This window comes from Lates calcarifer, linkage group LG18 (genome assembly GCF_001640805.2).
Source record: "Lates calcarifer isolate ASB-BC8 linkage group LG18, TLL_Latcal_v3, whole genome shotgun sequence".
NCBI classification, from domain to species: domain Eukaryota; kingdom Metazoa; phylum Chordata; class Actinopteri; family Centropomidae; genus Lates; species Lates calcarifer.
The window spans coordinates 14,576,525-14,599,222 of NC_066850.1; the positions used below are offsets into that span (position 1 = coordinate 14,576,525).

Sequence of the window (22,698 nt, forward strand, 5' to 3'; positions counted from 1 at the left end):
TCAAAGAGGAACAAAACGCGGGCCAATCATATGATTTCTTTACCAACACAAACTTCCGAAGTCTTAACAAAATCATAGCCTTGCTGGATGGTGTGTTTTATCACGATAAATACACAATTAAGTTAGTGTTGGCGTTAGTTAATATGTTAAAACGAACGAGTGTGTCACAGTTGAGTTTTCGGACAGGTTGGCAGTTGCAAACTTAGGGGAGAAGAAAGTGAAAGTGTAACGTTAAACAAGCTAGCAGTCGTTGTTTACTGCCGTGTAGTCCTGACGCCAACGCCTCGACTCTGGGTTCTAGCACAAGCTAATGAGCGGTAGGACGACGGCGTTTCTGCTTAGTTATGTTTCAGCTTGGCTTATTTTCTGAAAGAGTGATGCGCTAGTACACACGAAGATGGAGGTGGCCGTCAAAGGTAAGTAAAGTCATGATTCGTAGTAGTACTTCTTAGCGGTATGTAGTGATTTCTGTGTTTGTTTGGGGTCGCCATCAGAACCAGATACGAGTAACGATAACGCAGAACTTGGACACACAAACGTTGAAGTTGATCATCTTCATAGCCAATACAGGACAAATTCTGTGCTTCATAATAATAAGAATTACTTTTCAGGATACGAAAGCCTTTGACGGTGGCTGCATTTGGACTATAAATAGATTCTAAACTTAACCAACATTCACAGGTCACATTTCATAGGTTTGTAGTTTATTTGGATGTTAGAAAATTACTTTCATCACCTGTGTAGAGTTAAAGGGGGAACCAACATTTTATCAAAGGACAGACTGGGTGGTGATTAGTGCAAAACTGGCATGTTTGTGACTGTATCTTGTTTGGTTTCCAAGGGAAGGCCAAGAGGAGGCACCTGAGTGCAAACGAGCTGGAACAAAGTGCAGAGGGGACTAATGCCCTTACCCAGCCCCATGTCCTTAACCAGGCGCATGGCCACCGCGATCCCAACAGGGGGCTTTACCCAAGGACACCCACCAAGCGACAGAAGTGCGGTAATCTGCTGTAAATTTTCTCTTACACACTCTTGATTACTCTGATTGTAATCAGAGAAAAGCTGACAACAGACAGGGTGAAACCTGTGCATGAAAATATCTACAAAAATAATTTTGTTGAGTGCCTATTTTTTAAGTGTCGTAGTCATAAAATTGATGTTAGACACTGAATCCATGTCCTCTCTCTCACTCCATATACCATCAGCATCTGCCTCAGGAAGTCCTGCTGGAATACAGAGGGGTATCAACGATTACTTCTCTGTGACAAGAGTCATCCACTCCAGTCCGAACAAATCCCCCAAGCCCTGCTCCTCCACATGCACAAATGGACTAATGGAGGATGATGAGGATGACGATGACGACGATGTCAGCTTGTTAGCTGCCCCATTGCTGCCAGAGTCTCAGGCAAAGGAGGTGGATGAGATGGACGATGCAAGCTTGTTAGCTGCTGCAATGGTGACAGAGCCTCGGGAGGAGGAGGAGATTGACGATGCCAGTCTTTTAGCTGCTGCAGTGGTGCCAGAAGAGGAGGAGGAGGAGGAGGAGGAGGAAGAGGAAGAAGAGGTGGATTATCTGGAAGGAATGACAGCAGAGATGTTTGGAGTTGATGATGAATTTAATCTATGTGACAGTGACATTCACAATGAGGAAGAGGAGGTGGAGGCCCTCCCTGATGCCCACTATGGGCTCCTAGGCAGCAGCAAAGTCCTGCAGCAGCCCCAGGGCTGCATAGATGACCTTCCAGAGGAGGTGCTGAGGGAGGTGCTATGCCTCCTCCCTGCACAGGACCTCTACCGCAGTGTCTGCCTCGTCTGCCATCGCTGGAGGAACATTGTCCAGGACACCAAGGTTAAACTGAGTTGTATTATGTTACTATTTTTTTATTTTAGCCGCAGGAGTTGTGAGCTCCAATGTAGAAATTAACTAACATTACTTCAGTAATTTGTTTACTAACTGCAGAAATGAGTTTTAGCAGGTTTTTATTCCACTTAAAAGCACTGAATTAACTTAGCTGTTGTGTGAATATCTCATGTTCCTTTTCATAGTTTGTGCCCTTTAAGAAACAGTACTACCGCTACATGATGAGAGAGAAGAATACAATGCAAGAGATCTTATCCATCCTGATGAACAGCGGCATAACAAATCAAGCAATGCGACAACACAGCATACGACACCTTGTTGTGTAAGTCTACATTTCCTTAGTAAGGAGACACTTAGGATTTCCATAACATAAAAAAGAGTCTCGTCACTGCTTTGTAATGTTTGTATTAATTATTTTCTTTATTTTCTCTATAATCTTGGTTTCACTGTGAGTCACTGTGGATCAGTTTCAGTTAAATGGCTGAATATAAATCTGAGCAGATATTTTTGAATGTTCACTGTGATATTATCCTGTCTGTGTGTGTGTGTATGTATGTGTGTGCGCGCGCGTGTCTTGGTCAGTTTAATGGCTCAGCATAAGGTAGGAGAGCGGGTGAATCCGGAGGACGTTCTGAGGCGTGTTAAGAAACATCGCCTTTTTCCTCAGGCTGAGGCTTCCATGAGATTACGTATTCCTGATATTCAGAAATGCTTTAACCTTGGCATTGAGGTATGACTCACACACACAAGTAAAACACTAAATTCCCTTGGTAATTATAGGGAAAAAATGTGTATAAATGTCTGCTATCTTCACATCATTCATGTGTGATCTCCAGGGTCCAAACCCATACGCAGCCATGGCTGTGATACTGATCCTAAGTGAGAATGTTGGTGATGTGCAGGCCTTGGTGTCTCTGCTCACTGGCTGCATGTCAAACACCGCCATCACAGAGTACCTCAGCCGCATGGCCATGATGTTACTTTCTTTAACGAGGAATAGCATCCAGATAAGTGACAGGTAAGTGTCAGCAATTATATTCACACATCATTCCTCACTTCTTGTCAGCCTCTCTGTGATGTTTGTTTTTTCCTCCCTCCTCAGGTTGCATTACAACATCTACTACGTACTTCACCTGATGGAGAACGGTCCCTTTTCTGTTAGCTCTAGTCAGAGCAGGTGAAGTCCAAAATTCATCACTTTCACTGATATACGTTAGACATAAGTGCATCCTGCTGTGTTAAGCATTCCTAATTTCTTTATAATCATGAACTCACTGAAGGTTCAGTCAAGTTAAAGAGCTCAAGGTTTGTTTTTCACCAAGTGTATCTGCAGGTCTTGAAAAGTCTTAAAAAGCACATAATTCAGTTCCACATTAAAAGGCCTGGGAGGGTATCAGAAAGTCTTGAATTTCATTTGAAGATATTTTCATATCCGCATCATCCACATACATATCCATATTCCACAAGATGTTTCCTGTGAGATTCAACTCCATATTCACATGGTTACATCGCATAATTCATGCTGCCATTCTCCTGATGTACCACATCCTAGAGGTGTTCTGTGGATTTAGATCTGGTGACCAGGGAGCCCATTCTGTTTTTAACAGTCATCATTTTGTGTGTGTGTGTGTGTGTGTGTGTGTGTGTGTGTGTGTGTGTGTGTGTGTGTGTGTTAGGCGGCCTCAGATTCAGCTCACCAGTGAACAGCAGCGGGTCCTCAGCCATGACATCCAGGAAGACCATGTGGTCAAGATCATAGCTTTTGCAGGTATGCTGAGGTAGCTGTGTGATGGCCACTGTTGCTCATCACGCATTAGTGGTCCACATTCTCCAACCCTTAACGCAACAAAGAACATATTAATATGGGGTATCTCTCGCCACTGAAGTTGTTATTTGGATTCTGTTTATGGAGAGCACAGATTTAACTATTTTAGCCCACCACAGTGTCTATCACATCCTGTGCGTGTAAAACAAACGCATGACTATAAAATATTTGAAACGTCACCAGGGGGCATTATTTCCCTTCAGACAGTTTATCCATAATTCTATATCCCTGTTTAACATGTAGTGACAGATCTCTTTGAGCTGCGTGTCATGAGGTATAGCTTCAGAAATACATTGTAAAAGATAAATAGTCTTTGTCACAGAATGAATGTCTGTGTGTCATTTTGCTCATTTCACTGTAGATGTGAAAAGTTAATGATACATTTTTGGCAGCCAGGGTTCATGATTCATGGCAGCCAGGCACAATATCAACATTGACTGCCATTTCAAATCAGTAAAATCTTATTTCATTGTCGAGCTGTGTGTAGCACTTTGATTCCCTCAGCCCCTTCTAGTGTGAACTGAGGTGCTCAGAACTGCCAACTTGCAATCAGGTCACCTGTGATACATGTTATTGTCAGATATGATAGGTCCATAGTTGTCAGTGCTTAAAAGTCACTGCTGTCCATCACAGGTACAGGAAAGACGACCACATTGGTGAAGTATGCTGAGCATCGGCCACACCTCCGCTTCTTGTATGTGGCCTTCAATAAGTCAGTGGCTTGTGAGGCACAGCGCCGCTTCCCCAGGAACGTGGACTGCAAGACTGTCCACTCGTTGGCCTACAGGGACATTGGACTGAAGTGAGAATACAAGTTTTCCCTCGGGTAGTCCCAGTGGTTGTCATACACTTAGATTTTTTTGTGTGTGACCATAAAGACAGACTATGGACAGAAAGACACAGCTGTGGCATGTCTCTGTGCTCTATTAATCATATTTATATTATGGATATCTATGATATAAATTACGTACGCCCCACATGCTGTTCAGTATATAGTCTGACCAAGGCAATATTGCTACCAATAAACCCCCCCCCCCCCCCACACACACACACAATTTAAGTTAAAGTGTATCATCAAGTCAAATTTGTTTGAACTTGTGGTGTATAGATAAGGCCTGATCAGACTGAAAACACTGGCTGCTTAACTGATTTCTGCTGGGAAAAAAGTTTCATATTGACGTGTGTCTGTACACAAAGACGTAAACTGCTCTTCACTGTTATCTATCATACATTTGGTTCGTTGGCAGTAATTTCTTTAGAAGCTAATCTTTCATCTGAGGTACATCTGGTATTCTTCATTTTTAAAACAACATCTCCTCCCCTGTTTCTGAGACAGGTATCATTTTCGTCGGAAGCTGACCTGGAACCTGAAGCCATTTACCATCAGCTCTGTTCTGCCTGAAGGCCGAGGTGGCTTTGTCAAAGCCAAAGTAGTAATCACAACTCTCAACGCCTTCATGGCTTCAACAGATGAGCACATCACCATCGAACATGTCCCTTTTGCCCACGTAACTAAAACTGGCAATAGGATGGGCATAAACATTGCTGAAAGACCGGTACACATTATGTATAGAGCTGACACATGTGCTTTCAGTTTAAATAAATAATGAGCAAAGGCATTTAAACTGTTTTCTTTTACTGTGAAATCCTAGTTGTTTGTCCAGGATGCGCAGATGATCTGGAACAAAATGAAGGATCTCAATGAGACAAAAATAGAAGCCTATCACATGACTCATGATGGTACGCCAACTGTAAATGAGTAAATATATTCAAGTAATATTAGACGGAGTACTGGTGGTCACTGGAGCTTTTCATTCCCAGGTTACCTTAAGTTATGGCAGCTCCAAGAACCAAGGCCCTGCCTGTCTGACAAATACGATGTCATTTTCATCGATGAGTCCCAGGACTGCACTCCAGGTAATGTTTCAGTGACTGTTACACAGCCCTGAGAGATTGTGCACAAGCACAATTGTGATTTTTGATGGTGTCTTCTTCCTTTGTTCCATCACAGCCATCATGGATGTGCTGCTGTCTCAGCGGTGTGCTAAAATCCTGGTTGGAGATCCTCACCAGCAGATCTACACCTTCAAAGGAGCTGTCAATGCCCTGAATGTTGTTGACCACACACACATCTACTACCTGACACAGGTATACCCAAACAGGCAAAGATTAACTTTTTGCACAGGAGGTTAATTTCTGTGAATGTCTCACTGCATTTCTTATTGCATCAGCAATAGTATTCAAGATTATTAAAAATTTCATTGATTTTTTTTTTCTATAAATGGATAGAAAATATCAACTGGCATCCAGTTGAGGCATTTTGTGCCAAAAAATGAAGCCCCCCTCTTGCTCCTCCTCATCATGGTTCTGATTGGTCAAACCATAATACACTGTATAGATTTCTTACACATATGGCTGGAATCAGTGTGTGTATGATAAAGTGTGTGCACTTCATCTCTGACACCCACATACAGGGTTTTTTGATGAAGCACTGGGATGCAGCACTGCCTTTTCTTTCAGAGAAACATTCTAAATGGACACACACACTCACTGTCTCCAGTGAAATCAGTATCTCCAGTGGCTCATAAATCCAAACTTTTTGGTTTGGATTCAGCTGGGGAGCTTTATTACATGTCGTACCCCTCTCTACCTCTCTTCATGTTTCCTTGATTGCTACTATCAAATAAAGGCAAAATGCCATAAATAATTAAGCATAATAACAGAGATATTAAATATATATTATTGCTAATAGCAGCATGACTTATAGCACAGATTCTCTAGAATCAGATAAAAAAAGTGTTTGGTGTAGCCCACAGATAACTCCTTTCCAGTTTACAAGAAGTGACAACATGTTAATGATACTAAGTGTAATGTTTCATCAACCATGTTCCTGCAGAGATTCAGAAAAAAATGCCAGACAGTGTTATTTATTTTATACTGAGTGATAATCAGACCAATGACTTTCTGTCACCCTAATGTGATTGTCTAGAGCTTTCGGTTTGGTGCTGAGATCGCTTATGTGGGTGCCACCATCCTAAAAGTGTGCAAGAAAGTTGAGAAGATTCTTGTAGGAGGAAAGCAGAAGGGTAAATACTGCAGATGTTTTGTCCTTTTGATATTCTGTCTTTTTAGAAATTTAGCATTCCTCTAACTGTCCCCTATGTGTGTGTGCTGCATGTCCATTCTGTAGGGGGTGTATGTGACGAGACTGCAGTCAAAGTTGCAGAGGCTATGGAGACCGGTGTGAGTCACAACCGGGGGAAGATAGCCATCTTGTCGAGATCTAATCTCAGTGTGTTCAGTGTAGCTGTACAGCTGACGGATGCCAACCCACAGTGCCGGATCCACTTCATAGGAGTGAGTGTACAACAAAGTAGTAGTAGCAATAATTTTCATCATGGCATTACATCTGTTGATATACTTGACTTCAACCACTTGTTTGTGTCTGTGTGATGTGAGTGCAAAAAATTCAAGGGAAACATGCCTTACTATCTGATATGAAAACCTCTGATGTTTCAGCTTTATAGCCTTTGAAATGGGAATACGCCTGTTCACTTTCTTTCTTCTCTTTCCTGCTAGCATTAGATGTGAAGATTGATACCACTCTTAACTGTCACATTGCATACTGATGTATGCAGATAGGATGGAGACACAAATGCAGATGCAGGCAGGAACAAGTTAAAGAGTTTAACAGCAAATCTTTTTGTAAATTTTATAAGATAAAGAGTACCGTCCAGACCTGCTCTATATGTACAGTGCCTCGAGATAACGTCTGTTGTGAATTGGCCCTATATAAATAAAATTGTCAGCCACAAAAGAGAACACACTTGTCCAGGTGACAAAATCTGCTAGTGAATTGCTGTTTTTACGTCCAGGCTAGCATTTTCTCCTTGTTTACTGTGATAATACTAAGCTAGCTAAGCTAGCCTGCTGCTGTCTGTAGCTTCATATTTAATATATATAAATGTCAGAGTGTCATCTGTTTTTATATCAAACTTTCTACCACCTTTGCTAAATTTGAATTCTTTATTTAAAGTCATTATTGTAAAGCATGTACCGTTAAAAAAATTGGTTAATCCTGCCTTAAGAGCTGTTTACCCTTACTGTCTGATTGATTTCTAGCCTGATAAGAACGACGTTTGGGAGAATGCATTCAGTAGTTGTGAATAATGAAAATGGTCAAAATTATCATATGGTTGAAGTGCTAACAGGACTTCCTTTTCCTTCAGAATGTCAAAAATATCGGCCTGGATAAAATCCTGGACATCTGGCATCTGATGAAGGGCCAAGAGCCAGACCATCAACCAAGATGTAAGACTCATAAAAATATGTATTTATCCTCCCATTTATTTCCCCTTTTTAAAAACAAGACACACTGACATCTGACATTCATGTTGAATTTTCTCTTCCTTCAGTCATCAAGGATCCCCTCATTCGCTCCTTCGCAAAGAGAAGTCAAACTGCCTTCTTAGCCCTGAGGACGTACATCGAGCAGACGGAGGACTTGGAGCTTGGGGCCAAACTCAACATCGTTGAAAAATATAGATGTCGTATCCCCTACCTGGTGAAGCGCCTGGAAAGCTGCTTTGAAGATAACATTCATAAAGCAGGTTTGTTCGCACATCTTGGTCTCACTTAAATATTAACTCAGAAACATTAACAGCACAGATGTGACAATCTTAAAAAATAAAATTACAACCCACCAAATGTTAATCTATGTGAATATCTCAGTACCATTTAGATCATATGGAGTCACAGGAAGAAGTCATGAGCACAAGAAAAAAAAATAATGAATGACCTTAAAAGTTATGACTCTCTGTGAGATGTCTAACCTTCTTTGCTTTTGGCCCAAAACATACCAGGAGATTTGACGTCTGTGACCATGAATTAGCATATTTCAAAGTTAAGGCTGGTTATGTTTTACTCTGTAGCTTTGTTACTGTCAACAAATCATATGAAAAAAACCTACCTCCCAGTCTGTCTGTGTCTCTTAGACCCAAACCCATTCATTTCCAATTTACTGAAACAGCTGAGCACTGTAGTTTTTGACAAGTGTTACTCAAATAAATAGAGCTGTAGTCCACCAAAGGAAATACTTTTTGACTGAAGTTGTACCTACTCTGCAACCAGTTGACTAAATGAGCCACAGTGCACTGAGTGAACTCAAGCTGGTAGCTTTCCAGCGTGATCTGGGTGTAACTGCTGACACTGCACTTGCACTTATAAAATGAGATGAAATATACTGAAATATGCCACCTCTGATATGTTCACACTCAGAAGTGTCAATCGTTTAACACAGAGGATGATGGAGCATCCTAACACAGGCAAGTCAGCCTTGTTTGGTTAGACAAGAATATATTGACCAAGCAAGCGACCAGTCGACTGGGAGACAACAGTTCTACAAATACCTGTGTATTTGGTGCACTGGGTGTTACTTCCTGCAGCAGGAAGGTGTTTGTGGGTTTGATTTAGAATAAACTATGTGTTCATTGCAATGAAGAAACAGTGAATTGGTATAATGGATGTGACTCAGTGATGTGTGTTTAATAGTTTTTGGTTAGCAATAGGGCTGTTGGTACAGAGGAATAAGATTATCAGACTTTACCTATACAGAGAATGCATGTTAGTAAAATGTATTCACTGTTGGTCTTTTCATGGGATTTGATGACATTAAAAAACATAGAATATCGCCACTCTTATCCTTTAAGGAATAATGATTTTCCCCTTTCACTTCTTTTACTTTCTTTTATTTATTTTTTGAAATGTAGTTAAATTTGTAGTATGGAGATTAAAAAGGAAAAAAATAATCAACTGGGTTTGTGAAAACCTACAGATGAGCTGTAATCTCCCCACTGCAGTTTACTGGCATAATAGAAGAACCATCTTTTAAATTCTTTAAAAAATACATTGACGACTGTTTTTTTTCCCCACCACTCAACCTGTGTTCCAGACTTCATCGTTGGAACAGTGCACAAGTCTAAAGGACTTGAGTTTGACACTGTGATGGTCACCGATGACTTTGTCAGCGTCCCCTGCTCCAGGTACAATCTACGCTACAACCCCCACTTCTCATTTGGTAAGTGTGTCTTTGGGCAAAATTTTCTTCTGTCTTCTACACATATTTTATAGTGTAGGGTTCAATAGACACTCTTGTCCTGTCCTGCAGAGGAAGAACTCTAACAGAACAGTAACAATCGGTCTACAGCTGAGGTTCACATCAATTATTTTTGGTGACACCGGAATTTACAACAAAGACAGCTGTATGATCAAGTTTCAGTAAACTTGATTCTGAGCAGTCTGTGTAAATATTTGAATTCTTTCAGTCTAAGTTGATTATTGCAGGAAATTGTTCCATTTTTCTTTCCTTCTTCCCTGTTCAGATGCAGTTCCTGATGATGAATGGAACCTGCTGTATGTTGCAGTGACTCGTGCCAAGACCTCACTAATCATCACTAACAACATCCGCCGCATCCTCACAATGGCTGGGGTAGGACATGTCAGACAGTGCTCCTCACTTCTTACTCTAAATGCTTCTTCAGTTTTATTCATGCCTGTACATGACCTTTACATATTAAAATCACAGACACAAGTGTATCTGATATTGTTAGAATGCACTGATGCACAGATGTGCACATATTTACAGCTAGTACAAAATATTAAGGACCTTGTTTTTCTCGTTTTTATTTATTTTCAAGTGTCCTTTTGATTTCATATAGATGACCTCACTTTTCATGTAGATGTCAAGGTGTTCAGGATGTGCTACAGAGAAGGAAGATGTTGCAGGTGTTCTGAAATTCCCTTATATTACACTTTTACTCCAACATGGTTTAGACCAGTTTCACTTCTTGTATGAAAATCTAAACTAATCTAATCATGTGGTCTGGCTCGACTACATTTGTGGCCTAATAGGGTGTTTTCATATTAGGTATGATTTGAGTCAATGGGAATTTTGATGACACTTAGTGCTTTTCGAAAGGGTGGATTTGATGCCAACCAAATCTAAAATGTTGTCATCAGAGCTCCACAGCCTCCCATTCGTAACAAGATGAAAAGCGGACCTAGTTCCTGCAACTGTTTTCAGATTTGTGACATTCAATGAGCAGATGCCAAAATCAGCAAACAAAGGCAGCAGGAACCAAACTGTTCCCATTGCTCTCATACACATTGTATGCTTTAATGGCTGCTGTGGGCGTCGGAAACCACGTCCAACAAATGGAAGTGGTTCACTACCGCCATTTCAGGATAATGATGAGCACTTCACTTTCCATAATGAAAAAAAATCATCTTCTCCTCTAGACTCCCGGAGAAGCAGTTATGTTTTTTTCTCACTAAGCACCACAGAGTTCACAGTCAGTTATCTCACATTTCTGTTGAGTTACATCAACATTGCATAAACACTGTCTCTGCTGGCTGAAACAAAAACACTTCTCCTACACAGATAGAATAAATGATGAATGATTCAGCTGCTTAGGTTCCAGGGTTCTGGTATTGTCCTGGTTTAGTGACACACTTGAATAGAACACTTGTGCTTTTCCTGCTATGGCAAGTTGTATTGAAGGGGCTACAACTAATCATTGATTTAATTATTTTCCTATCCATGAAATACCCATATAGGCCCGGGCAATAAAGTGATAACGATATATATCGCGCTGTAACTCTTCCTGATAGACATTTAAGACATGGTCGAACCAATCGTGTAGGTGGAGTAAAGTTCGAAGCACGTTCAGGTTAGGTTGAGGCACGCAGCACAAAACACAGGAGTAAACACACGTGCTAATGTTTTGGATGCTGCAGCCTTACACACCTGTATGTCAGGAGTAGGAGCGAGATAAAAGAGAAGACGACGGCAGAAAATGTTAATGAAAACTGACTTATGATATGATATGATTTTTTCCCATATCACCCAGCTCTACTCACAGCTCTACAGCTCAAGATGATGTACTTTGAATTTACCATCAGTCCAGAAACCAAATATTCAGTTACCTGTCCATATATGACAGGAAAAGCAGCAGATCCTCACATTTGAGAGGCTGGAATCAGAGTTTTGCTTGTTAAAATGATTAAAGCAATGAATAGCTGCAGATAAATTGTCATTTCACACTGCTTTTCCTGTTTCCTGCACTCAGCCAACAGACAGATGCCAGAGAGCTAATTAGATACATATGCAGGAGCACAAGCATATCCTTTCAAAGGGCTCATTTTCCCACCTTTGTTTCTGGGTCCAACTTTGCACAGCCACTCCTGTTTTCAATATACTGCAGTGCTGTGTCCCATATTGTTGAGTAGAGCTGAGTAAAAAAAAAAAAAAAAACTGTTAAAAATAACCTAATAAAAAAACTATTCAGTTGTGATTCTACCACTTTCCATTTGATAGTTTCAGATTGTAGTTACTGAACCATCTCAGGGTGTTTGAATCTGTACTAATATCTGATGGTCGATTTATAAATGTAAAATGATCAACTGTATCTAACAGAACAGACAGAACAGTGGCTGAGCAGATGGTGGCCATTACCATTGCCTTCTTCCAGTAAGACACCACGTTAGACAGCAGAGAATCCTGGTTATGGGAAACTACTCACAATTTTCTCTTCAAAACATGGGAATTTAGCTCAGATGTATTAGAAAACTGACTTTAAAATGACTGAAACTGATTCTCACAGTAACATTCCATTGAAAATGTGCAGTTGTGCAGTGCACACAACAGTTTCTATGCTGTGTATGGTCCAGCTAATTTTCCTGTTGAAAGGAAAGTGTTGACAGGATTGGTGATGGTTTCATTTGATCACTGTTTGTAAAGCATGTTTGCTACTAATGATACCCTCAAAAATGGTACATTCAAAGCCTGTACAGTTCCAAAACAATAAAACTTGTATGTGCTGTTGTAGAAGCAGGTTTGTACTATAATCTTAACCGCCATTTCTTCTCTGCACCATATCATCTGTTTCCCATCATCTCCAGGAATACTTCTTGAAGTCGGAGATGCCTGATACCCTAATGAAGAAAGGCGAGCCTCTCCCATGCTCTGTCGCAAACTGTCCCAACTGCATCACACCAGGCTCAGCATTCATCATGTGCAAAAAACAGATGAAATGTGTAAGAAAATATAAAAGCCAATATGCTAAATACTGCCCTGCCTTTTAATGGTATATATTACAGCATGGATTTTGTCATAGACATAGTATATTTTAAGGGTCATTGAATGCTTACAGCTCAGAATATACCATTAGCCTTAACTAGCCAGCATTTTGTGCAGGTTGTGTTAAAAAACTTAAAATTACACTATGGCTAAATTAGGCAAAAAGATAAAAGTACAAAGGTTTTAATACCTTCCAATATTTTGCTTGCTGCATTTTTTAAAATTCTCTCTCCTTTGTCTCTAGAGCGACCGTGTGTCAAATGGCGGCCCGCTGTGCGAAAGGTGTGTGTGGCAACGCATCGGGTCGACCGCCTACCTCATGACCGATGATGTCCTCTCAATGGCTGAAATACCACAAAGGCTCAACTGGCAAGTCCACCACGGAATCTTCCTGGCTCTTTTCTAACGGGTTAATAAAGTTGTGGATGACCTTAAACGCACCAACCAGGACACGAGCAGCCAGTGGTAATGCAAGGTGGTTGGTCACCTGCCTTTAATGGACAAAACATCTTAGTGGTCACTGCTCACAAACTGTCTGATGTGACCATGCTTTTTAAAAATGTTTTGTTATGTGTGTTTTATATGTTGCTCGGTGAGATAAGTGGAACTTCATGTTGTAATATACTGTATAGTTGACTTTGCTAGCCAATAGCTCCCAGTGACACTCAGTAGAGGACTGAGATTTTACCTGGAGAGCCCTTTGTTATTGTGTAACACTAAGTTTACTGGAGCAGTGTTTTTGCTCCCATTTATTAAAAAATAGAAAACTGCAAACTTTTGCTTTTAATGAGCATCTTTATTCCATCCATGAGATTTTAAGGACAATAATATGTACAACCTTTTGGCAGCGTAAGGGTAAAAAATTGTGTGTATTATGACCAGACAAGAAAAGTCACATACAAGATAAAACATTTCTTTTCATTTCATTTCGAGTATATAAAATGTAACACTGTTTGAACATGACCATGTTATTGCAAAGACTCAAACTCCTCTGCAGACTGCTCTGGATGACTGAATTCCGTGCTAAGTTCTCTCTGCCAAACAGCTGCTATTAATCAGACTCCACTCCAGTTCAGTGACAACAGCTCCACTAAATGGAAAATACCACAAAAGCTTTTCAGTGCATCGGAAATAGTGAGCTAATACTATTCATATTGGTCAAGAGACCTCTGTAAGACAGGGAGATTTATTCATCCTGAGAAAAGTCTTTGATGCAGACAACCAACACTTCTTCTACAACTGAAATTCTTTTTTATGTTATTATAAGGATATCATGACTGGGAAACTGTCTACACTGGTGACCATCTGTGGGGTATCTGCAGACGAGTACAGATAATAACTGAAATATTTTGTTTGGACTTTTGCCACTGAGAATGTGTCTTTGTGCCATATGTTAGATTTTGTGAATTAGGTTCATTCTAGTGGGCTGGAAAGTGGGCTGGAAAGTGGGCAAAATATGTCACTCTTATATAACATGTTTACTCAAAAGCTAACTCTATCTGCAGCTTTAGAAGTCAATGACTGAGTTAAGCCCTTTATTTGCAACTTTGGACAAACTGGCAGTGGAGAGCAACAGGAAGAAAGATGAGAAGGCTATGTCTGCATTTTAACAGAAGATGAGTTAATGCCACTAAGAAAGTGAATCACATTACCATGAAAAGCTGACAACCCAAAATAAATTGCATGAGAAGTTTTAGTAGAAATTGTCCTAATGTAGACACATTTAGACACATTTAGATTTGTATTTTCACAGGGTTTTGTCACTGACAAAAATAATCTGAGGGAAAACACCCAAAAGTTCGTAGACATTCATGTTAGTCATTGTATATTTAAAATACCATGTGTCACAGGATGTGGTACATCTTTAAATTATATGGCATCCTTATGGTGACCAACAGATATTTTTACACCTCATATTTAAAAGGTTGGCGCATCACTGTTCATGTAGAAAACTTGCTGAAAGTAAAGCTGAAAGTTAAGAGATTCATAAAGAGGAAGCTTTCTGGTTGCATTGTATCTGGGGAAGTGAGGGTGGCAGATGTGACGGGGGTTTGTGCCAAACACGGCTGACAGAAATCATTTCTCTGCTACCAAGCACCCTAGATATACTAGGGACTATTCTGTGGTTAAAACCCCCCACATATTTCTACTTCTGTTCCAGTATTTTAATAGCAACTACTTAACACATGTGTTTAAACTGTGGTTAGTATGACTGTGCTGTTGACCTCATGAATACCCCATGGTGATGGTGTTTTTAAAATGTTTTTAGCAGCACAATATTCCATTCATGTCCACTGCACTGAAGTGGTGGAAAAAAGAGACAGATATCTCAAAATCTCTGGGGATGATATCAGTGATATGTTTTTTGTGATGTTGGTGAACTAACCTTTTAAAATCTAGCTCATGTTTTCATTCCAGATACACATATATGTCCTGACAAGCAGGTCACTCACTGCCCTTGGAAAATACCAACATTATTGTGTTTGCAAACATTTCTGCATTTCTCACAGGCACAGCAGCGAAAATAACCTCACTGATTGAAGGTCAGCAGCAAAATCAACAAATAGGTCTGTTATTAATGTCAGACAAGCTCAGTGTAAAAGAAGTAAAATTATGAAGCCTAGAACTCTGCTACTAACTAAAATACATTCAAACCACAGTAAATTATGTTTGCTAATTAGCCTGGCTTAGTTTGAAACAAGTCATACTAGCCTTAAGCTCTTTAGGTTGTTACTTAGCCAGCTAGCTGGCCTTCCAAACTCACAGATGCCATGGTGAAGAATGACTACTGCAGAAACTGTTGTTTTTGACTTATCTCTACTTCCAGCATACTTAACAGTAAATGTAAATGTAGCTGAATCTGTAGCCCCACAAAATATCAGTTTTGTTTGTTTCCTATGTCTGAACAGCCTTTAACTCACTAATACCACAGTTTATTTGTTTACAGAGATACAATTTGATCGCTAAGTACTGCTAAATCCTTAAAATCCCTAAAATCCCCACCAGTTTGGTGTTACTTGAACAGTCAACACTGGACTGTAGAAGGATAAGGTTGGGGGTGCTCCAATATCAACCATTCCCAAAACTTACAAATCTCAATAGCTTCCTTTTCCTGTCTTTGTTAATCAGCATGGCATACTAATGACAGAATATGTGATCCAGTATAGCTGGGTCACATGCTTCCTCACTGGTGTGGTTTCAGTTTGTTTTTCAGAAATTCATTGTTGGTTTTGGTGATTTCAAGGGTTTGATAAGAGTGAGATAAATGTTAACAAACTACCTGAATTATAGAAGAAAAAAAGCACCACCTGTTGTAGCACCAGGTGAAGGGTCACAGGGTCTTCAAAATTCCTTCTGTGCATTGCAGATATTTGGCTATAAATGTCTTGAGATCTGCTCAGAGTAAAATTTAACTTCTTGAGAATGTGCAAAAAAGTTATGTCCTATCAAGCCAGCCATTATACTGTAATTTGTCCATAGAACATCAAGTAGGTTTGCAGGCGGAAGCGACACACACAATCTCCAGTAATTCTTCACTGTATAGAGACGATTCCCTGAGCTTCAGTGACTTTCTGTCTCTACTCTCAGCCAGCAGAGAGCAGAAGGTCATAGGGTCAAACTCTATGGTCCAGGTGGAGCATAAGTCATGGAAACCCTTTCTTCCCCTGTCGATGGAGGGCTGTTGCTTCTGGACCTCCTGGGGTATAAAGGAAATAGTGTTAAGATTACAACCAGTCAAATGAAAGCCTGGAAACCAGACCAATCAGCGAGCTCATGTTTTTTCAATCTTGCAGACTGGCCTTGTCCCACTTCCGTTCAGACAGATTTTTATCTGTCCGGAGACAGAGTGGGCCAATCACAACTATTAAAATAAAATAAAAAAATAGGGCATTTTTGATACAAAGACTAGAGGAGAACAATATTAAACAAACTGGACAGTATATTCTCTCCAAAAGAACACACAACTGGACTTTTAGTGTTTGTTGAGTTACATTTTTCTGTCACTCTGTGCTATCTCACACATTTCATAGCTTTGACTGGCTGTAGGTCTGTACAATTTCCACCAGAGGCATTTTGGTATGTGACCGTTGATAACACCCCTTGGAGACTGAAAATTAACTGAGAGGTTCCAGACCCATTTGCAATGCCAGGCCAGTCAAATGATAAGTTTTTTTATGTTCAGCTAATCTCTGTGATTCCTGAAGAATATCAAAAACATAACTAAAAGAAAGGACGGGACATATTTCCACATTTTTTCTAGCTTACCTTCTATAATATAAGAAGATGATCCCGATGAAAGCACAGACCATCACCAGTAAAGTGCAGCTGATTGCTGATGTTGTTGTTTTGTCAATTCCTGTGTGAAAAATACTCAATATGAAACTGTATTGTACTGTATTGTATTGTACTGAAGCCCCCCCTGTATGCTCCTGATTACAACATCTGTTTCTCCAAGAAACAATGGCTATGACTAATTATCCCAAGCCCTCCAAATGACTCTCTTGTGTATGACAGGATGACAAGATAAATCTATGGAACCGTGCCCACAACATCAGAAACTGTTGTGTCATTTAATGACAATAAATTAACTGGCTTTATATTATTATGTGTATTATATTACTTGTGTTAAAGGGCTACAACTGTTCCATCAGTAGTCTGGCTTTGATATAACTTTGGAAACGGGAGGGTTTACCCAAGTTTTTCCTTTATCATCTCATAAATACCACTGATGAGATTTTGTCTTGTAGGAGATTTTGGTAAAGCTGACAGCGTCAAAACTTACTTGGATCAAACACAGGAGGAGTAACTGTGCTTCCACTGAAAGGCTTAGTGGTGGTTGTGATCGATGTTGTCCTATCCGTTGCTTTAGTCCTCATCACAGAATCTAAAACAAAATGGATTACTAAGATTCTACTGTGGGTCAATTTTTCCTAAGGGATGGACATTTTGTATAATACACACGTAAACACTGCTGTAAAGTGCTATAATGGAACCAGCAGAGTAGATATGGAGGAGTTCTGATCAGATGAGACCAGGCCCGATATGTATGCATGTATGTGGCACAGAATCTCACAGTCAGTGCATCTCTAACATTGATTATGAAAAGTGCAGTAATTATTATATTATCTGCAGTGAAAGAGAAGAATTCTAATGAGTCTGAAGGATAATAAAAACAGAATAAAGACAGTACAAATTTCTAAATCTGCCAGTAAAGCTTTTATGAAATGTTTAATTTCCAAGTCACCAACAGAATCATCTGACCTGATACAGATCAGTCATAAGCAACAAAACTATGAAGGCTAACTGGGAGAATCAGCATAGTGGGTATGATTACACATAAGCTCTTGAACCTGTGAGTGATCTGACAACACACCAGATGAGGTTGTCTCTGCACTGCTTCTTCCTGTAGCTACTGAGGTTGAGACACTTCCACTCTGAGTCACCTGCAGGCTAGTGGAAGCTGATGCTGACAAGGAAACAGAAATGACTTCTGTTAATACTGCTGAGGGAATGATTGTTACTCCTACTGCTGAATATTACATCTACTACCAATACTATCTGTATTACTGCACAGTTGCTTCTTCTACCAACACTAAAACTACTACTGAATAAAAAAATAAATTAAAAAAAACTTCATACTTTGACTTTGACTATCCAGGTGTTTGGATGTCTTTACTCATGTATGGACAGTTAACAAGTGGCTGTGTGGTACAGAAGTACGGTTTGTAGTCATATTTCATAAGTGACATAGTGATATAACACACCACACAACTAATACAGTTGTAACTGATATTGCTACTAGTGCTAGTGCTACTACCACCACAGTACAACAAACACAAATCCTGCTGCTAATTCTACAAAAGTTTATACATCCAGCAGACAAAGAGAAACATTTGCATTCATTTAGAGTTTTGTTTCCTGTCACCAGACAAATTAATTATTAATTATTCTCTCTAATTTTTAGCTCTGTTTTGGTCCTTACCATCTCCTGAGTGAAATATCTGGCTCTGTAGCTGCGCACTGCTCAGCTTTTTTAACTTAGTGCAAGGCAGGTTGCGTCAACGGTTTTCAGAACTTTTTCTCTAAAAAACTGACAGTACATTACAATAGACCATTTTCAGACTGGACATCTTGACCTGTGAATCACAGGTGTAACTAATAACATTAATTACAGCTGAATTCCATTTAGTTGCTCTGGGTTTTCAGAACACTTCTTCACTCTTGTTAAACTGAAATATTGTGAGAGCTCTATATGAAAAGTGCCTCAAGATAAATAATAAGACTGACTTGACTTGACCTGACATTGCTTTTCCTGCTATAACAAGTCAAAGGTGGCGTGCATGGCATGAACACACATGCACAGCCACACAATCATAACAGATATTTTACTGTCTTACACTGACATAGTGTACTTTATGCAAGTCAAGTCAAATTTTATTCATATAGTGCCAATTCACAACAGAAGTAATCTCGAGGCAATTATTTATTGGGATGGTTTTTTTCTCCCCACCATTTTAAACATGTAACAAAGTACCTTTTACTCACTTTTGTACTTTTTAGTGAATTAAATGTTATTTCAACTAAAGTAAATAAGTAAATTCTTCGAAGTAAAAGTAAAGTTACTGGAGTGAAAAAATGTAGCGCTCTATTCACCCTGATCCATGCTATGGTACTACCACTAGTACTGCTGCTGCTGCTAGTACTACAACCACTTCTAAGATAGACAGATGTATGTTTTAGTTTCATCATTAGTACTTCATCATTTATATTTGGTTTGTCTCCAAAATTCAATCAAATACAGAACTCACCGACTGTGGTGGTAATGCTGAAGTTCTGGGAAGTAACAGTGATAATGTCTGCAAAATCAGTCCATCATTATCATCATCATTATGAATGTGAAAAAGACTTAAACACATATAAAACTGCTGTGCACAACTATTCTAGTATTTATGCTTAGCTTTATGCAAGATTAGTCTAAATAAAGTTCTGTTTGTATGCATGCTGTTCACACATACTGTGAAACTACTTACCACCCTCATCTCATGTTAGAAATAGTATGACTACCACATCACTTTCCACTTAATTCATACAGACAGATAGACTCACTTGTTACTGTTGATGTCTCTGGTGGTTGTGTTGTGGTTTTCAGTGGGTTAGCTGAAACAAAATAAATAAGAAGTTGGAAAGTTAATCAGTCATCTGCAACCAGATAGTATGACTATAAATCTGAGGCGATCTACAAGACCTGATATCAGTCAAGCTCCAAAAACTATGGATTCTACATTACACACTGCTTTTTTTTTTGTTAGAAATCTGTTTCCAAACTGATGCTGTGATTACCTCAGACCCTCCAAACCAGTGGCCCAGGCCATTCAGCATACAGTCCATCATGACAATATCACTAGACACACATATATATACAATATATAGAAGCACTATATTTCACTGTATGTTATGATATACTACTCTTTGTGCAGAATATCCTTCCATTTCTTCCGCACCTTCTAGATATCTTCACAAACGTTTGTCATATATTGGCATGTGCCAGAATATACAACCATCTTACAGAAACCCCAACCATCAGATTATTTACTTTCATTTCAGACATAGAACAGACTTAAAGGACAGCTCCAGGGTTTTTGAACATGGGCCTTATTCTCTCATGTTTTTGGGTGTAAATGATAAAAATCTTTGGAATTGGAGCAGTATTAACCAAGGGCTGCAATTGGAAACAACTCCTGCAATGTAATCCAATGGGCATTTGTCCATGTGAAAGTACGTCCACTAAAGTGCTAATTATTGCCCAACATTATGGATAAGATTCCAACAGAAAAAGACATTATTAAAGTGAAAGATCATATTTGTTTCATCAGAAACATTGCTATATATATGCTATAAACCGGTCTCCATTGACAAAAACATGTAAACAGTATGTAAACAGTGTACACATCCATATGGTGTGTATCCATGATCTGCAGCCCTGTTGGCACGCATGCTTTTGTTTTCTTTGGAGTACACACTGGTTCCACTAGTTTGAGTCGGAGACTTAAAATCTGTGTTCTCAGCTTACACTGCTCTGGAGTGTGCCCCAAATGGCCCCTCGACATGTGAAATATGTTACTTGGTGGGAAGATTTTGAGTGCCTTATCTGAGGCCTGTGGGTCAATCCCCAGTAACTGGGTGGAGAGATATATTCAAGGAGCTAAGTTCTCTGTCAGATTAGTTTGGATTTTAGAATGTGCTTTTCAAATGTAAAGACAAAGAACAATAATTCTTACGTATACACTGAAGCGTGGGCGTGGTCCACTGTGAAGCACCTTCAGTGTGCTTGCATCTGATGAGGTTCGAGGTTCCCACTTTCCTCACATAACCGTCTATACACGTGTACCGAAAGGTGTTGTTATAACAGGTCGGTGGTGGAGGTTTAGTAAGAGGAAAAGAAGAAATCTTTGGACATGGACAGTTGTTTTTGTCTGGAATAAAAAGTGACAAATTTACAAGATGGAAAATCAAAATATTTCTTTGATTTTTTTCTTGTAAGTTTGAGATAGCAAAGGAAAAAACTAGAGGACCTGGGTAAAACTTAAGTTATCAGTTCTACACAGTGTAACTATTACAACCCCATAGTACATTTCATAGTACAATGTACAGGTTAATCAGTAACACATTAAAACTGTTGAATGGAGTTCTTTACCAAGATTCAAAACGATCCACCAGTTAAGCAACATTTTTCCCCTAAGAGCAGTTTACAGTGGCATGAACACGGTTACAAGCTGCACTGCTACCAGCGCTACAGTGTATTCAAGGAAAATTTCTGAGTTGAGAACTCATACTGAAAATTCATGGTACAAAACTGAATCTGAAAGTAAAGTATTTGTTTTACACTATGATTAATATCCTGTCAAAATGTGATCTCCCATAGATTAAATGAATCTGACTCTTCTTATTTTCCTTGACTCTCTTCACAGATACTAAGTCTTAATTCCTTCAAATTTGTGATTTTTACATAGTATACATTTATTTTGTTATCATGTTTTTGTAATTATTATGAATACGGATTTATATTGACTGGACTGTGTTTTGACACTGAGTTGTGAAAAAGTCATCAATGACCAATTAGAAAATGAATTACTTCAAAATAGTCATCGCGATTTATTGTTTAATCACAACTGCATTCATAAATGCATCCATAGTGCATAAATCCTCTCAGCCGGTAGTGTTATAGCATAAGATCCGTTAAAAAATAAGTAAATAAAAACAGAAAGAATATTAAAACTGATGAAAAATATACAGTACACAATATAACAGTTTCTTCTCTGATATTCTTCTGATATTTTGTTATTCTTTGCTGTTATTGTTTTACCGCACTGAGTTAGACCACAGCAAACACGTAGGTAAAACCGAAAATCTTCTAAACGGGATTGTGAACGTGATCTCCTGCGAGAAGTGACGTTAGCGGCACTCACCGTCGATGGAGCAGCGCGCGGCTCCGAGCAGACAGACGATCATAGCGCAGAAAGAGAAGGAGAGTGAAGCCAGATCCATCTGACAGCTCTGTGGAGATCTAAAACATGTTCACCAAGTAAACTCAGACTGGTAAAGACCATCCTCACGGCCAGACGTCTTCCCTCTGCTGCGCTTCACTTAAATACTTTCACTTTCACCCAATGCCACACCTCTTACAGTGTAATGACTGCGGGTTGCGTGTCTGCATCAAAGCTACGCCCACCTTGGATTTACATATCATATGTTTTTCCTCTTTAAGGCGAGATAACTCGAGAAAATACAGACATATTCTGCATATACCATGTTATATGGAAGCATCTACAGTCATTTAGAAATTGTTGCAGTTAAGAAATTGCATTTCTAAACTGC

The 22,698-nt window shown here is 39.4% G+C and overlaps 2 protein-coding genes across 3 annotated transcripts; one reads left to right on the plus strand and one right to left on the minus strand.

The window, feature by feature from the left end:
- Nucleotides 1-20: 20 nt before the first annotated feature.
- Nucleotides 21-13,596, plus strand: fbxo18 (F-box DNA helicase 1). Its single transcript, XM_018662717.2, has 21 exons — nt 21-416; nt 842-1,000; nt 1,206-1,849; nt 2,047-2,183; nt 2,444-2,591; nt 2,698-2,879; nt 2,964-3,038; nt 3,538-3,629; nt 4,320-4,488; nt 5,023-5,242; nt 5,339-5,426; nt 5,508-5,603; nt 5,698-5,834; nt 6,676-6,772; nt 6,877-7,043; nt 7,916-7,997; nt 8,102-8,296; nt 9,637-9,762; nt 10,067-10,173; nt 12,645-12,779; nt 13,067-13,596. The coding sequence occupies exons 1-21, from the start codon at nt 398-400 to the stop codon at nt 13,226-13,228; spliced, it is 3,237 nt and encodes a 1,078-aa protein (XP_018518233.1). The 5' UTR covers nt 21-397; the 3' UTR covers nt 13,229-13,596.
- Nucleotide 13,597: 1 nt separating this feature from the next.
- il15ra (interleukin 15 receptor subunit alpha) lies at nt 13,598-22,495 on the minus strand. Of its 2 annotated transcripts, XM_018662720.2 has the most exons (8): nt 22,290-22,494; nt 21,102-21,296; nt 19,930-19,980; nt 19,632-19,679; nt 18,197-18,289; nt 17,606-17,707; nt 17,089-17,179; nt 13,598-16,519 (listed from the first exon to the last, which is right to left on the minus strand). In XM_018662720.2, exons 1-8 carry the CDS (start codon nt 22,366-22,368, stop codon nt 16,444-16,446), a joined length of 735 nt encoding a protein of 244 aa, XP_018518236.1. In that variant the 5' UTR covers nt 22,369-22,494; the 3' UTR covers nt 13,598-16,443. The 2 variants fall into 2 exon arrangements, with proteins under 2 accessions (XP_018518236.1, XP_018518237.1); XM_018662721.2 differs by lacking the exon at nt 19,632-19,679 and having other exon boundaries at nt 22,290-22,495.
- Between the last annotated feature and the right edge of the window lie 203 nt (nt 22,496-22,698).